The sequence below is a fragment of the Hakea prostrata genome, chromosome 9 (genome assembly GCF_041222555.1).
Source record: "Hakea prostrata isolate BN-2017 chromosome 9, UWA_Hpros_2, whole genome shotgun sequence".
Classification (NCBI taxonomy): Eukaryota; Viridiplantae; Streptophyta; class Magnoliopsida; order Proteales; family Proteaceae; genus Hakea; species Hakea prostrata.
This window is the reverse complement of record NC_142608.1, coordinates 53,258,640-53,276,907: the sequence shown is the minus strand read 5'-3', so window position 1 is coordinate 53,276,907 and position 18,268 is coordinate 53,258,640. Positions and strand designations below refer to the sequence as shown.

General features: G+C 36.7%; 1 protein-coding gene across 1 annotated transcript; it reads left to right on the top strand.

The window, feature by feature from the left end:
* Positions 1-17,280, top strand: LOC149005549 (lysine-specific demethylase JMJ18-like). Its single transcript, XM_089167774.1, is given in 15 exon segments — positions 1-216; positions 2,809-2,936; positions 6,406-6,586; positions 7,573-7,638; positions 9,362-9,439; positions 9,537-9,957; positions 9,960-10,054; positions 10,128-10,352; positions 11,593-11,754; positions 12,408-12,776; positions 12,856-13,299; positions 13,301-14,033; positions 14,157-14,260; positions 14,675-14,869; positions 16,349-17,280. Coding segments are annotated over 13 exon segments (3,468 nt in total). The 5' UTR covers positions 1-216; positions 2,809-2,936; positions 6,406-6,415; the 3' UTR covers positions 16,754-17,280.
* Positions 17,281-18,268: the final 988 nt, after the last annotated feature.

Genomic DNA, 18,268 nt, shown 5'->3' with positions numbered 1-18,268 from the left:
TGGGGCAGTTTACATTGCCTCCTTATATGTATATTCTTTTTATTCTTTCTAGATTTTTTCTTTTCCTTTCTGGGTTTCCTTTTCATGAAATAACTGGAGAATTTGAGTATGTGGGTCTGCTGCAAATTAGGTGTTCCAGTATCCATATTTTTGGTGTTTTTAATTTAAGAGTTTCTTCAAAGTATGATCCTGGGTCGTTGAGTTCTCTCAGTTTTGGTATTGTTCTGTCTTATCTATTTTATCATTCTTGTAATTGTTATCTTTAATGATTGAACGCTAAATGTTTAGGTTTCGTGGTTGGATTTGGATGGTTTGATTTGCTTGAATCTCTTGTCCGTATTGACATTTTTTTTGGTTATTAGATTCCATAAGATGATTTTGTTGTGATAAAGATCAAAAAAGACAGAATAAGTCTCATTACTGGGTATCTGGGTTTTGGTATTTGAGGGTTTTTACATTATGAGAACTGCTTTTGTTGAATTCTGAGGATCCAGCTGCCTCCTCCGTCATACCTTTTTATCTTCTGGGGTTTGGTGCTGGAAAAATTCTCTATAGCAGTTCTAAAATTATGGATCTTTGTAAGTCGATTTGGTGTGTCAGAATCAGGTTTCTTATTTTTTCACAATTTTGGGGGGAGGGAATGGGTTGGATTTATTTTATGTCAATGGAATAGTTTTTTTTTTTTTTGCTAGAGGATTCTGTGTTGTAGAGGTTAGTTTTGTTCTTTGCCCCTGTTTCAGATATGGATTTGCTTTTACAGATATTCTTCTGGGTTGGATGGTACACTCTGTGTCAATCTATTGCACAGCTTTCTTCTTTTGGAAGTTTTGCAACAATATACAGAATTCCTCAACAAGATTAGGAATCAGCATTGTGTCTAGTTAGATCCGATTTGGTTTTCATGAGCTGTATTTCATGCAGATTTGGGAGTTAAGTTTGAAATTAATTCAGCATAGTGGATCTACCTGCTGCTGTTTTGGGATGAAATATCTCAAATCAATGCAATGAGGAGCAGATGAGGGCAAACTGCATGGTTTGCACACATGGGTCCACATGTCAATGTGGAGAGAAAATGGCAGGAGGAGAGAGTGAGTGAGGGAGCACCGGCTAAGCAGAAAAAGAAAGAAGCCCAAGTCGGAGTCAGATTGGCCTCCACTTGCATGACTTCTGTTTCTGCTGAAGAGAGAAGGCAAAGCCCTTCTCCTGAAAGCGGAAAAAGAAAGAAGGATGCTACTCTCCCAACCCTGGATAAGCTTTTAGGAGGGGGGGGGGGGGGGGGAAGAACGATCATTTGTGTTTTCTTCATGATCACAAAGCTACTGAAAAAGTGAAGTCATTCTTTGGTCATCTAATGTTATATGCAAAGACAGAATGAAGTAACAAGGTGCTCTTAGCTATTCTACAAGAGTGTAAACTCCAGCTCAATTATCCATTACATGTTGCAGAACTTATAAAAGATCAACAGTAAAGCCCTGAATTTGGCATTGCTTGCAAGGATGCTTGATTTGTTAAGCTAGGGTTGTTCTTTTCAAGTAGAGCTTCAAGCTTTTTAGAATCTTTCCATTAGCAATTAATTTTCTGGTTTGGTGTTTACACTATCCTTGTGATGTAGCCTAAGATACATGACTTATTAATAGCGTCTGTGTATGAAATCTTAAAATTATATAGCTATAGTCCTTCCATGAGGGGTTTATTACCTTATAATTCCTCTTGTCAGGGGTTGGAGAAAAAAATGGTAAAAATGAACAGTCATGCTTATTTAGCTCCGCTATGATATATGAGACTTTATGTTTTTCGGTAGTTCTATATGAATCTTGTTACGGTTTTCAACCTCAATTTTATCCCTTGCTTCTGTGCCATATGTCATAAGTGAGTGCCTGCTGCTTTTGAAGTTTGAGAAACTCACTTTTATTAGGATAAATTTACTGTCTTTTTGAATACATGGTTGACTTCTGTTGGAGGGCATTTTGGGGGAGGGAAATAGGGTACTAAATCTTGAGCTGGGTTTAGGGAAATATTTGGGTCCATTTTGGACTCTTCTTTCCTTGTTTCATTTTGATTGTGAGTTTGAAGATAGTCTATAAACAAAACTATAGTTTGTTGGAGATCCTCACAACGGTAGAGGCTCCTCATACTTTCCTTTGTCTTCTCTTTTCTCCCTTGTTCTTTGCTCCTCTTCTTCTTCATCTCTTTGTTTCTCTGGTTTACCACAGTTCATGGTATCAGAGCACATAATGGAGAAGTTAATAAAATTCTTCAACATGACAGTGCAAAAGAATATTTTGTTCCTCTTCTTTTAACACTTAAATGACATCAAATGACATTCTTCATCAATCTTCTAGTGTCGACATCCCACAATAGAATGTTGTAGCATAAAGGAAGGATTTCCATCTGATGGAAGTCACCCACTCTTTACTGTTTGAAATATAGGTCCACTAATCTTTTTAAGCTGATGTTGTATTAATTGCTTGCTATCTCATTAACCCGCCTATTCTAAGAGGTGGTATCCCATATTCCTCGTTATACTACTAATCCTTTTACATGAGTAGCCTCCTTTTGTATTTAGGAGTGTTTGTTTTGTTAGAGACCACTGTCTTGGGTTGTCCAAGCTTGATCCAAGAGCTCTTAAGTGCATGTTGGTTGCATGCTTTCGAACTCAGAAGGGCTACCATTGTCATTCACTTGGATTTTAAAACTATTTTATTACTGTTCACGTTTCATTCTCGTGAATATGTTTCTTATTATTTTGAGCTTGTGATTGACTCCTCCCTAATGAGGATCTCCCTATTATTTCTTCACCTATTACAGCTCGGCCTCCGTTTTTGCCTATTCCAACGGAGATCACTACTGTGTATTGGCGACGTTCGACAACATCTATGGACCCTCCTACTCATGCTGATCTTCCACCTTTGCCTCCTACACCCATGGATTTTGTGGTATGTCCCCATGTTATTGCTCTTTGCAAATGCACTTGAAGTTGTGTCCAGTATCCCATCTCTAACTTTGTTTCATGCATTGGTATTTTTCCCACTTTAGACACTTGTTTTCTACCATTGAATCTCACCCTCTTCCTAAGTCTGCGTCTGAAATATTGTCACGTCCTAGGTGGACAGTTGTGATGACTAAGGAGTTGGTAGCCCTAGAGGAAAATCATGCTTGGGAACTTGTTTCTTTGCCTGTTGAGAAGTTTGCTATTAAATGTTGCTAGATGTTTGCAGGGAAAGTAAATCTTGATGGTTTTCTTGCTAGATTGAAGGCTAGACTTGTGGCAAAGGGATATACTCAGGTTTATGGTATGGACTATCTGGATTTTTTCCCTTATGGTGAAACTCACTTCTATTCAGATCTTGATTTCCTTAACTGCTACCTTTCCTTGGCCCCTGTTTTGGCTAAATGTGAAGAATGTTTTTCTCAATGGGGATCTCCATGAGGAAGTCTACACAGAGTAACCTCTAGGATTTGTTGCTTAGGTAGAGAATGGTTTGGTGTGTTATTTGAAGAAATCATTGTATGGACCAAAATAGTCACCACGTGCATGGTTTGGCCGATTTACTCCACCTGTGATAGATTTTGGTTTGACACAGTGTGGAGGTGATCACTTAGTGTTCTTCCGTCAATTTAGTACAAGAAGGATATCTTTGTTTGTTTATGTGGATGGTATTATTATTACTAGAGATGATATAGTTGGGATTGATGCATTGTAGACCTATTTGCAGAAATTGTTTCAAACCAAAGATTTTAGGAGACAAGTATTTTTTGGGAATAGAAGTGGCTCAGTCTAGTTAAGGAATCCTTTTATCCCAATGAAAGTATGTGATTGATTTATTATTTGAAATAGGGATGCTTGGTTCAGAGCCTTTGGATAACACGATGAATCCAAATATACAATTTGTGCCTGAGATGGAGAAGCCCTTGATGGTCCAAAGAAGTATCAAAGGCTAGTTGGAAAACTAAATTATTTGTTTGTGACTCGACTTAATATTGCCTTTCCTATTAGTGTTGTGAGACAATTTTTACCTAGTACTTGGACCACTTATTGGGATACAGTGGCACACATTTTGAGGTATTTAAAAGCTCCTAGCCATGGGCTCCTCTACACAAATTACGGTTACAAACACACAAGAGAACTGAGGGATCTTTTTATTATGCAGATTGGGCTGGTTCACCAATTGATAAGAGATCTACCTCAGGCTATTGTACCCTGGTTGGACGGAATCTTTTGTCTTGGAAGAGTAAAGTAGCAAACAATGGTTGTTTGGTCCAATGCAGAGTCAGAGACGCAGAGTATCGAGCCATTGCACTTGTCACTCATAAGCTGATGTGGATTAGGCTGTTTTTGGGCGAACTTGGCTTTAGTCATAAGTCTCCTACGTCTTTGTGGTGTGACAAGTTGGCAGCTATTCACATAGCATCATATCCTATATTTTATAATTGTATGAAGCATATTGAAGTCGATTCGCATTTTGTTTTTGAGAAGCTGTAATAGGGACTGATCTCCTTTGAACGAAGGAAAAAAATTTCGGTCGAAACAGGAATTTTGACCTTGAAAAAGGCCGAAATTTTGAAGTTTCGATTGAAATTTCGGTTTAAATTAGTGATTTTTCTTTTTGAAAATTCGAACTTCAATTTCGGGCCTCATATGGTCTCAAAATGATTTGGATTCTTGCATACTACCTATTTCATGCATAATAAACACAATGGAACTACTAGTTTACCAAAAAAACCATTGAAAAGGTAACATTCAAGTATATACTATATATAAGAAGAAGTAAGAATGTTACCAATTACAAGTCTACTTTGTTCCATGTCTCCCTCTTCCGTTTGCACCCCATACAAATGACAATACAAGTCTAGCAATATACATAATTTACAAAATAATTTTTAATAACAGAAAAATAAAAAATAGTAGGAAGAACCAAAAATTAATTTTGACATTACAAATTCATAAGTCTAAAGTAAACATACTTAAATTTGGAAGCAATCCAAGAAGATTTAAGGCACAAACAAAACAAAAAAAAAAAATGAGGAAGTTTGTTACTCACCTTGCAAGATTTGAGAAAATCCACAAATAGAAGACCAAATCTAGTGTTTGAATGAAATGGAATTCTAGAAGATGAAAGCAAGAAAAAAAAAAAAAAGTTGAAATTTGTTGAAATTTTAGTGGGTGATATGGGTTGAAATGGTGGAATGTCGAAATTCTGTCGAATAGATGCATTTTTATAACATGTGAAGTATCGTTTCGGGTTGATACAAAATTTCGTGTCGTATTGGCAGAAGTTTCGTATCGTTTCGGTCTATACGAAACATTTTGTGTGCCTATCCTTGTATTTTGTTTCGGTTTTGAAAAACGCCGACATTTCGACAATTTCGGTCCAATTTTCTCTATGGTTTGAACAGGAAAAGAATTGGCTGACTTATTTAAATCCTTGGGGTAGAAAGAGTGAGTTATATTTGTAACAAGCTGGCAGCATTTGCTGTTTATTCTCCAGCTTAAGGGGGAGCGTTGGGAGGGCATTTTGGGAAAGGGAAATATGGCTGAAATCTTGAGCGAGATTTTGGAAAATATTTAAGTCCATATTGGACTCTTCTTTCCTTTTTTGGTTTTAATTATTAGTTTGAAGGTTTTCCATAAATAAAACTGCAGTTTGCTGGAGATCCTCACAACGATAGAGGCTTCTCATACTTTCTATTGTCTTCCCTTTGCTCGCTGTTCTCTACTCCTCCTCCTCCTTCTTCTCCTTGTCGATCTCTCAGTTTTCTGGTTTACTTCAGTTCACAACTTCCAAGGAAGAAAGGCAATTGTTTGTGAATGATTATTTGTTCCATCAGACTGGATTTTGCCATTTACAGATGCGTTTTAATTGTTTTGGATATCTGTTTACCTTATTCAGTTACAGTTGAGAACTTGCGGATGGACAGATGACCAGATTTGGAATCACAAATCTGATAGGAACCTAATATTTGGGTGAAGAATTTTATGTCCTTTATCTGTGATTCTGTATACAAATAAGAGTTTTATCGTTCATTGTTGGAAGAGTTAGAGATCCAACATTTGATTTTCAAATTTTTAGTTTTGGGGATGGGTTCTCGTAAGCAGCGTAGAAGAAGGTATGATTTCAGGTAAGATGAGTATTGAGATGAATGTTCAGATGTTCATTTATTAGGGCCTTTTGTATGTTCAGTCAGCAATTTTGTTTCCTATGCTTACTGTTCATGTAGAGCTCCTGCGTTATTCTTAGTTTCTATGTGGCCTACTTTACATGCTACTAGACACACAATGGGATCGTGTGTTTTACTCAATTTCCTGCGTTATTCTTAATTTTGTATTTGTTTATCTATTAGTCTTGCAGTTTGATAATTTTGATCCCTGATATAGATTCCTCTGCCAATATTTTTCTTTTGCAGACAATTTTCAATGGGAACAAAATGTGTCCAGACTCAGAGTTGCTTAAAAGAAGAACATCCTGGAATCTTGAGTCATGAAAAGTTTGTGCATGATACTCCCTTTAACATAAGTAGGGGATCAAATACTGCTTCAATAATTTCAAGCAGTAATGTCATGGAAGTGACTAATGATGCACAGCAGGTAAAAAAATGGACATTTAGCCTAGCAGTTTTAAGAAAGTGAAGGTTAAGCATTCTTTTCTGCATAAAAACTAGGTTTGCTACAGGGTATTCAATATTAGTTCTGAAGTGGATGAGAAGTTCATGGAGCTTGTTTTTATTGTTACATTTTTTATATGATTTCTTCATATCTCAAGTTCTTTCTAGTTCATTGCTTTTCATCAACTGTTTCTGTCCTAATTTCGTGAGGTGCATCCTTAGTTTGATCTATTTTGGTAACTTTTATTCTCAATCTGATTTTGGAGGGTTAAACTTTACAAAGTTGCATAGAGTTCTTCTTTTCTGTCCTCTCTTTTCCATCACATGGTAAAACCTTTTAACATCTTCTTTGGATGGCTAAGCTGGACTCAACAATCTCTTGGTTTCAGTGCATATACATGGGTGAAATAAAATCAAAGGGATCAATGTTTGTCTTTTATAATAGTACACAGATGCATCCTGTTCAGCTCCTCTTAAATCTAATTTGGCCCTTTTGGTGTATAGTTATATACTAGTACTTTTGAAATCTAATCCATGGTAAATAATGTAGTAATTATTAATTAGTATTGCAACTAAAAATAAATTTAGATTTATTTATTGTTTCTATCTACTTCTATTATATTGCTTCACTAGGGTTTTCAAAGTTGTTAAAACTCTATAATATGGATTTTAACATACTAGTAGTAATATTGAAATGCATTACATGGTTTTTTCGTTATTTGTCTTGCCAAAAGTTAGGCTGCCTATTAATTGACATACGTAGAACCTGCTTTAGCCCAACAGTTGAACATGGGTGACTGGACCTGTGGATTTCCTATGGCTTGGGTTTTCAAAAATTTTTTTTCGGTGAATGGTTTAAAATATTTTACTTTATCATGATAGGTGGATTATGTTAGAGAGGTGCATTGTTGCAGACAGGGAATAATTTGTGTTTTGACCATATGCATCTCATAATAACTGTTTATTCAGGAACAAACAATGAGGTGCATCCAGCAAACTGATGGCACCATGGAATGCTCAAGCAGTCCTCAAAAGGTACACTGACTAGTTGTTATATTAAGTGCTTTTATTTTTTCTGGTTTTAGTGGCTATATTTTGTAATCATACAGAAGGTCCAGTGCTCACTTGCTGGACGCTTGGTCATGGGTTCAAGTCTTAGAAACTGCCTCTCTAGAAACAGGGTTAAGGCTGTGTACATTTGAGCAATGGTCATACCAAGCACTCTGGAAGTGGTCACTTGGTATGATCGTTTTTGTTTTTTTCTTGTGGTCATGCCTATTAATGGTGGTATCTTGTGGATAGTATTACTGATAAGTGATAACCCTAATCCTAGTTGTTAAGTTCATTTTAGTGGCTTTCTTGAATTGTGGTGTTCACAGTTTTGATGAGACATTCCTGAGTAATAAAAATAGGAATAATCGAGTTTTAGAGGTAAGCTGAAGTTAAGACATGAGTACTTAACAATATTGAAGTACGTAATAAAAACATAAAATCTAGCAGAGTTGTCACCTTGGATGGAATATGTTCCTCATATAGACAAACAATTTGACTGTTCAAGGAAAATATTATGTGTCCCAGATAGAGAACCAGCATTAGAGCAACAATTTTATTGTCTATTATTCCCCTTTTTATGTTTTGGTCTAGAAGTGGGCTTTTGAAACAGCATGTTTTGATATCACTCTTAATCAGATGCCTTGTTTTCATGTTCTATTATAGTTTGGTGGAAACAGATGAAATTGCTGAATTTTCAAAGGAATCACTTAGTTTGGTGTGGGAAGGAATTTTTTACAATATAATAAGTTACTGACGCTATCTCATGTGGGTCACAATGAAGGGTATGATCATAGTTGGTTATCCATAATGAAATTCATTCTCATTCTCTTTTTTCCCTCTCTTCCTATGTGCAACAACAAAGAGTTCAAACGTGAATTTTATGCACCCAAAGATGAAGCCAGCTGTCAATACCATCAGCTTCCTTTCATAAACAATTTTCTTCTGACTATATTATTGTGCTTCCTCAAAGATGAAGCCCACTGTTAATACCATCAGCTTCCTTTCATAAGCAGTTTTCTTCTGACTATATTATTGTGCCTTCTTTAATATATGAAGAAAATACTTTTTTAATCCATCGATTCATTTAATTTGATGTTGTTTACTTATTGAAAAAAAAAATAATTATGTTTTTCCCTAGATGTTTGGCCAGAAAGCTAGACCCTTCCTTTCCTGCTCAGATTTAAATTTTAATCCTTCCTAGTCGTGGACTTGTGGGAACTGTTATCCATATATTGGCTAAATAGTTTAATTCACTTGAGTTGCAGTCTCTATGGAATCTGTATTCAGCTAAGCTACGAATACTTAAAACAGGCATAACTTTCATGTGTTGGAGGCAATATTGCACCATACAAGTTCTCCACACTGTGTAGTTTTAAGTACAGTGTACAATTTCTCATTGTGTACTTTGTTCCCTACTTCAACTCAACTCAACTTGTCTGAGATAAGCCTTTTCACAATGTGTAATATATTACTCCTTACTGTTGTACTTGAAGCATCCACTGCTACTGTCATGACAAAATCTTCTTGCTTGAAACTTCTGTAAAAAATATTTTTATGAGAATGTGGATTTAGCATGGAACTTGACTAAGGGTAACAAGAAAAATTCTGTGGAAACTCTAAACAGCATTTACCAGCTTTGTTACTGATGACAATCTATACCTGTATTGAAAATTGAGATTTATACAATGTTGAGATGTTAAACTAGGTATCTGCTGGATGGCATCCAGAAGAAGCATGCAGGCCACTCATTGAGGATGCTCCCGTTTTTTATCCCAATGAAGAGGTAATCTTTCATCCTTACTATGGAGGCTTGAAATCATCTGATGAGTTTGGTTGAGCCACATGTTGTTTACTATTTGTCATGATGTTTCATTTGTCAGGAATTTGAAGATACCATTGGTTACATAGCAAGGATACGTGAAATAGCTGAGCCATATGGCATATGCCGGATTGTACCACCTCCTTCATGGAAGCCACCCTGCCCTTTAAGAGATATGAGCATCTGGGAATGTGCTAAGTTTTCAACACGTGTCCAGCAAATTGATCTACTTCAAAACAGGGAGCCCATGAGAAAAAAATACAAAAGTCGTAGCCAAAGGAAGCGCAAAAGAAGGCGGTGTTCAGGGATGGAAACTACCCGTAGACGGATCAGTTCAGGAGCTCATGAAGCTGGTGAATGTGTTGCGTCTGACATGGATGAGAAGTTTGGGTTCCAAAGTGGTTTAGATTTTACTCTCGAAGACTTTCAAAAATATGCAAATGACTTCAAAAAGCGTTATTTTGGAATAAAGGAAGGTGAGGAGGCAGTGTTGAGACCAAAAAGCAGTGGGTTCCATCAGTCGAGGATATTGAAGGTGAATATTGGCGGATAATTGAGAAACCAACGGATGAGGTTGAGGTATGGAAAAATAATTTTGCAAAATATTTTCCTTCACTTGAATGTACATGATTTCCCATTCTTGTAACTGCAGGTTTGCTATGGTGCTGATTTGGAAACCGGAGTGTTCGGAAGTGGATTTCCGAAGGTCTCATCATCTGTAACTGGAAGCAACTGTGATCGGTATCTGGTGTCAGGGTGGAATTTAAACAACTTCCCTCGCCTACCAGGATCTGTACTGAGTTTTGAAAAAGAAGATATTTCAGGGGTTTTAGTGCCATGGTTATATATTGGGATGTGCTTCTCATCCTTTTGTTGGGTAAGTCTTGAATCCTTGTATCCTACTATAATGAAGGTCAGGCAAGGAAAACTTTATCCTGAAATTTGCTGTTCTGTTGTATGCAAAAGCTGATATAGTTTTGCTTATTTTTCAATACTTACTCTATGTTTCCCCCCCAATTTCTTGAGTGCCAAATATAAAAACATAGGGATTTGTATTCACGTATTAAAATGTTAAATGTCAAAGCAATTGTAGAAGGAAGGTGTGCTGTACAGCATAGTTGGCATAATGGTAACAAAGGCTGTTTTGTTGAACTGTTAATTTCAGTGAATATCATCTTCTGGAGAGGAATGTTGTTATGATATAGTCAGATTTTATCTGTTTTTCTGATAGAATCTTTGAGCTGTGTGGTGGATATATTATATAGTTAAACATTACCATAAGAGACTAGCTTTAATACCCAGATGATGTTGAAAACCTTATAATTACTATGAATGGGAAGGCCACTTTGAAGTCATCTGCCCTGTACGCTCCACCTTCTACAGGAATTAAACAAGGGTAGATTGATACAATAGAAACGGTAAAATGCCCTCCCTTATTTACTTTCTTTCTGAGAAAGTCAGTTTTCCGTACTTCATTTTGAAAGAATCCATGTAGCCAATTCCATTTAGTTTCGACATGGCTGAGTTATTGTTGTTGTTAGTAGTGTTAGGGAAACTTGTACTGTCTAACCATATCATCTTGTAGGTTTCTTTGAAGGACAAATCTTTTATATAAAAATGATTTTATCTTTTATGTTCTGGAGTTTTTGCATTTCACGATATAATTTTGATCTTGAACTAGCTGACTACTTATGGTTGATATGACTAGTGATTCCATTGGTATGCCGTGTCACTTTATATTTGTGAAGTTTCACTTAAGGTTCTTATCTGCTTGGCAAAGAGTGGGTTCTTCTTTTTCTTTTTGGAGTCGTCTTTTTTTTTCTTCCCGTGCGCTGGGGGGGGGGTGATTGTCAAAAACCAAGTCACTTGTACAGTTCATGTACCCAATATGGTAGAGAGATGTGCTGTAGTACTGTATACTTTACAATCCATATCATCCTCCAAAAGGCCAGAGAATGTGCTTGGCAGAATTTTTTTCCAGAAATCCCATCTACATCTGCATTTTGATACATTTCTTCATTTTGAATCTCTAGACTACAGAAAAAATGTATTTTGTTTTCACCTTCTTTATCAAAGCTGATTTCTATTCCTGCTTTTGTTTTCTCTGCTGGCAATAGCATGTTGAAGACCATCACCTTTACTCTTTAAACTATCTTCATTGGGGTGAACCAAAAATATGGTATGGAGTCCCTGGAAGCAGAGCTGTGGAATTGGAAAATGCAATGAGAAAGCATTTACCGGATTTGTTTGAAGAGCAGCCTGACTTACTTCATGAACTGGTGAGTTTGTTTGGTATTTTTCACATTTTTGTTTGACCATGATTGGATCTAAAGTAGAGCATTTGGTTTTAAAACAGAAAGATGGGTACAAAATTTTGTAAAGTTTCAGTGGTGAACCTTGTGGACCTCCAGAAATTTGCAATCTATGGTTCTGGTTCTCTAGCTTTATCTAATTTTCCAGTTCTGAATGGTCTGTTTTCATATATTATACCAACTTAGCAACCAAAACAAAGAGTTTCATCTTTCAACTGCCACATCCCAAGTATGTTGTTTGGTTTGTTCCCTTTATTTTTTCATGTAAGTCATCTTTCAGATTGGTCCTTAGAACATTAGAGATAGAGATAATTTGTGATGCAAGATCAGGACAATGACGCCCAATTGCAAGTTGGCTTTTCCTGTAACATTTTTACTGGTTGATGATGCACAGCTTCTTCATTGGAGGCCTGGTATATTTTTAATTGTCCTAAGTTGCCAAAGAATTGAGCCTTCACAAGATCAAAATAGAGTAGTATTTAGCTTCGGATATTAACAGGTACCACTGATTGGTGCTCTGTTTATTTTGCAATGTATTTGTCCCCTTGTTACAGAGATGTGTAGCCTTCTCTCTCCCCTTACTCAAGATTTGGCAATTTATATTTCAACATTTGGAACAGGTTACTCAGTTATCCCCATCAGTTTTAAAATCTGAGGGTGTTCCAGTTTACCGTGCTATCCAACATTCTGGAGAATTTGTTCTGACATTTCCAAGGGCATACCACTCTGGCTTCAACTGTGGCTTCAACTGTGCGGAGGCTGTGAACGTTGCTCCAGTTGATTGGTTCCGACATGGACAAAGTGCTGTTGAGCTCTATAGTGAGCAATGTCGCAAGACATCTGTATCCCATGACAAGCTGCTATTAGGGGCAGCTCGTGAAGCTATACGGGCTTTATGGGAGCTCTCAGTACTCAGGAAGGAAAGCATGGAAAATTTTAGGTGGAAAAGTGTCTGTGGTAAGGATGGGATACTCAGTAGGGCTGTTAAGGTGAGTCTGGCTTTTATAATCTGCTAACTTATATTAAAGTAAGTGTTAGATGTGACTTGTGATTTTGTTTGGTTTCTAGATCCGAGTTAATATGGAGCATGAAAGAATAGACTCTCTTCCAATTCTTTTGCGGTCCCGAAAAATGGACACTGAAGCTGATTTGACGCATGATAGAGAATGTTTTTCATGCTTCTATGACTTACACCTATCTGCTGCAAGTTGCAACTGCTCTCCTGATCGCTTTGCATGTCTTAAACATGCAAACCTTCTCTGTCCATGTGAAGTAGGCCAGAAGTTTATACTTTTCCGCTATGACTTGGATGAATTGGATGTTCTGGTGGAAGCTTTAGAAGGTGAATTGAATTCTCTAAATCAGTGGGCCTTGAAGGACCTTGGATTGGTTGCTCTCAATCAGACTAATGCTGGCATCCCGAAGCTGGACCAATCGAGTCAGGGAACCAGGCCTGATTGTCTGGTGCAAAAGGAAAGAAGTTTTTGTTGCTCCCAGGGAATGGAAGAAATCCCCTAACGGTAACATGACTTGTGAATTTGATCTTTGTAGTTCCTCAGAAGTAGTTATTCCAAAATTGAAACTGGGATTGTCTAGTTTATGTGGTGGACCTTGTGCCAGGCCAGAAGTAGAGAATGGGTTCTTGAATAAGGCAGCAGTGATCATAAAAGATGACAGTGGACAGCAGCTGGGTGGGTGTATTGATTTAAATCTGGAGGGTCTCTCTGATGAATATGGCAGTGGGTTGCGAGAAATGCCTGATAGTGCTAATAATAAAAACTCTCTCAATATGGTTGAGTCCTGTCTACCTGTGATTAAGAAACAGAAAGTTCTTGGTTCAGATGTAGTAGAAACCGGAAGAGTGGGTTCTGATTGTGGTGGAAGGTCCCATAGTATTCCTATGAAGTTAATTTCTGATTGCAGCTCATCAGTCTCTCGAAGTCCTGTTGAATTGAATTCTCCTTTTGTTCTCTGCAATAAAAATCTCCCATCAGGTTCAAGGGATGCTGGACAACAGGGTAATGGTAATAAGCTGTTCGGGGTTGATCTTGGGACTTCCCATCAAGAATCATCTTCACCCTTAAGCACCATTATCAGAACTACAACTAAGGTTACCAGTCCTTGCCTAAAGACTTCTCTAAATGGACCACCCATTGAAAAGTTGGATTTAAATATCGAGGTTTTAAGCATTGGAGCAGTTGTACCCAGAAAGCTCTGGTGTAATAAGCGTACCATATTCCCGAAAGGTATATTGCATTAGACCTTCTTCAGAAGGTCCTATGGTTTATTTGCCATCCTATTTATTTGGTTAGGGATTTTTTTTCCCTTGAGAGCAGAGTTGTCTAATCTTTCTGTGGTTGATCTGGCAGGGTTTAAGAGCCGGATCAGATTCTATAGTGTGCTTGATCCTACACAAATGTGTAGCTATATTTCAGAAGTCCTGGATGCTGGCCTCCTTGGGCCTCTTTTCAAGGTGAATATCTTTATTTCGTTTTACGTAATGACAACTATCCAAGTCATAGTAGTGTGGGTATTCCTTTCATGGATTGATTGTTTTGTATCCACCATGTGTCTATTATAGGTTCAGGATATGTTTGTTCTGAATTCTACTAATCTGTCTGTGCAAAGCATATATTTTCTAACTCTTTTACAATGATATGACTACAAAGTTGAAATAACCAATTGAGAGTATGATATACCTAGCTTTATGTTAGAAATAGGATAATAGCTTCGTGTGCAAGTCTAGTTCTTCTTGTTTTTGTACTTCATCCATCATTATCATAATTTTCTGGGTACACTTTCAAGGGAAGTGCAAGATATCTGGTACTGAGTTATCTTGGCTTGTTTATTCTGCACTGGTATTCTTACAATTGAAACTGTATACCAGGTTACGGTTGAGGAATGCCCAAGTGAGGCCTACACTGATGTCTCAGCCGATAAATGCTGGGAAATGGTGCTTGATAGACTAAACCAAGAAGTAAAAAGACAGAAAGTACTTGGTAAAGAACTGCCACCTTTTCAGTGTTTGCCAAGCCTTGATGGGTTTAAAATGTTCGGGTTTTTGTCTCCACCAATTATTCAGGTAAGGTTTTTGTGAACCTTGGTCATAAAGATTGGTTTATTTACGTTGTTGCAAAATATAGCGTTATATGCTCTTTCTGTTTAGTCTATGATTATCCTATAAAAACTATTTAAATTATGACCGAGTATGGTTAGATAATAGAAGGAAATACATTATGTTTATTTCCATAATGGCAGGAGACCTGAAAATGCTCCCACGGATTACAAGTCTGAAGGTAATGCGATGTTGACGTATATACTGGTCCTTATACCAGTTTGGTTCACTTGTTGGAGGGTTTATGGTTTTTCTTGGCAAATGTTAATTGTGATAGCTAAGGATTGATTCTATCATTCCACATTTCTAATAGTCTCAAGTTTTTTAAATAAAGTTGTGGCCTCAGTTGCTTTCACAAGCCTATCTATCAATACAATTCTTCATCCGAAGTACATGTAAATTCAGAATTTTCATGTTACATGCCTTCTAATATTATGCAATCCGACCATTAGAAACCTTCAAGATTTTGTATATATGTTCATGAACCCAAGTGATGAAATCAGATGAGTTCAACCTAATTATGATCCATTGATGCTAATTTTTTTCTGATTTCTTGTTCTGCCTCTGTGCCAGTTATAGTTGATTTGTGCCTGATTCGATTCTGGTCTTCTGCATCAATTTTAATTCCTGTTATTTCTCTATCTAACAAAATCAATTACACATTCATGACCATAATTTTTCATCTTTAGTTTCCTTAATTAAATAACTGGATACCTGTTCATTCTTGTTCGAATACTGATTTCAGGTTTTGGGAATTCATTATATGCATACTACCCGCTTTCCTGTTCTTGTTTGTTGGTTTGTTCTCAGAACTACTGTTTTCCTAGTCTACTAGGATTGACCCATATATTCTGAATTATTTTTTTAGTACTACTTGAGTCATCAGTTCGGCTCTATATTGCTTGAACTTTTAATCACTGGCTATCCCAAGTGAGGAACCTGTGCTTGACCAGGATACAGAACTAATTGGAATAAAAAATGCTTGTGGTAAGAATTGAAAGTAATAAATATAACCATCATAGAGTCATTGCTACCTATTAAATTCTTTTATGTTGCAACCCTTAAATACTACATGATTATGTGTCATTAACATATCTCAGAAGGTCTTCTCAACAGATGCACTTGGTATTTTTCCTTGAAATGACATGCCAGATAACTTCCACAAAAGAGATTGTTGGATGAAGGCCAGATGGGTAGAACCTAGTTTTAAAGGCCAAAATTCAACTCGAAAGATTGTTATCAAATGTGGGTCGTTAGTTGGAAAGAATTATTTATAACTGCCAAATTAGATGGGTCGTCAGTTGGAAAGACTTACTTATAACTACCAAATTAGATTTCCTTTTTAGTGTATCTCATGCATTGCTGAATTAACGGTAGGAATACCATGTTGTATGTATTGCAGTATATCATGATGTTTTGATATGGATATTAACTAGAGTACTGCAGGCTATCGAGGCACTTGATCCTAATAAAAAATGCTTGGAGTACTGGAACCAGAAGCTTAGAATGGAAGAGGAGGATTTGGATAACCTCCCCATAGCGCATTGTGTGGCTTTGCGCAATATGGATAACGGCAAGGGATGCCATTTAAAATCAAGTTTTTCTTCAGAGGAAACAAAGCCGAAGACCCTCAGTCTAGATTTTGTAAAACTCGATCAGAGTAAATCAAATTTAGACATTGATGCAGTTGATGACATGCAGTCATTGTTGGGGGGACTGTTCAGGAAAGCAAATCCCGATGAACTAAAGATGTTGCACAGGATATTCTACAGTGATCAAAGCAGCAGCGAGTGGCAAGCAGCAGTTAGGACATTGAATAAAGAGATGGAGAAAACTGTAAATACAAAATAGAGAAAGGATAATGGCTACAAATCATTCTTGTCAGGTGATCTTTTTCATTTATTTCCAACTTCTAAATCCCTCATTTTACTAGGTCCATTCTTTCAATCACCATGAACATCATAAGCGCTGGTTTAAGACGCATGATCATATGATTATTTAATCTGACCTCATTCACCATTCATAATCCAGGGTTCTTGTAAACTACAATTATGAATTAGTGTCTAAAGCTATTGACTTCTTCAAATTATTTCAGTCTCTTCTAAATTCCTTGGATTATGATGTTAAAGCTTGTAACAGTTCATCTTCTCGAAAGGGTTGTTCAATCATTCAATTCTTTGTAATTACGTCTTCTGTTCTCGATTTCAACAGGTTGATAAATTGGTCTGTTTCAGGTTGGAATGCTACATTTTGGTGTCAAAAACAGTTAAAACATTGCTCATAGTGTATGAAATTTGGCTTTGACTTAGTTACAACTTAACATGATTGATATGAATCACCTAGCTGGTTTAAGTTCTGATACAACACTGTGCTACTGTTGAGATTGGTATGGTAAGCTTTTTTCTTCCCCTCCCCCCCCCTCCGGAATTAAGGTTTGTCTGGGCCAATTCATATGAACATTGACCACATTGTCAGGGGAGGTAGCTTTATTCAAATATACAACAGGACCTCGTTCCAGCTTCAAGGAGATTTGAATTCTTGATCTCATAATATGAGGTGGTGGTTTTTGCCAACTGTGTCAACCCTTTTGAGGTTTTGGTATGATAAGCTATTTGCGAACCTATTAACCATTGCCCTGTAACTTTAGAAGCCAGTAATTGTCCTCATTTAAAGTTCTTGAAAGAAAAATCAGATAGGAATCTAGCAAGCACTTGGGGGGAATGGACTTAATTAAATGAATGGTAACAACATCTATAGAACAACGGGTCCAATACTCCAACATGTGAAATTAGGGGACCCATTTGACAATTCCATATGGCATCATCTGCCTTATCGTTTAGTGTTTCTCATAAATTTCTTGACTAACAATAACACAATTTGCAAGGATATGCAACCCTTATTTTGTTTTGTATCACCCAAGTTTCTTATTATAATAGCTAAATTGCAACTTGGGTAGAGTAAAAGAAGCCAAGTTACCTACTCTTTTGTCCCCTTTGTTCTTGAATAATTGGATTTTATATGCAATTTGTATATGATCTACAAATATGATGCATCCATTTCATACTCTTTAACTATAGGTGTTTTTTATGTTCAAAATTCAGATGGATATGGACTTGAGTTTGTTAGGTAGTCAAATTTTGAAATGAACTCCATGTATATTTTAACCAATTTATGGCTTATCTCTTTCCACAACTTGGTTTCTCAATGATTTGATTAGTAAGACATCTATCCCTTCTACATACCATACAACTACTACAATATTAGCCACTAGAAAGGCAAAATGTTATGTGTCGCGTGATAATAGTGATACGAAAGCAATAATTAAAAATCTTGTTTAGAGACGTATGGTTTGGGGCAACGATATTA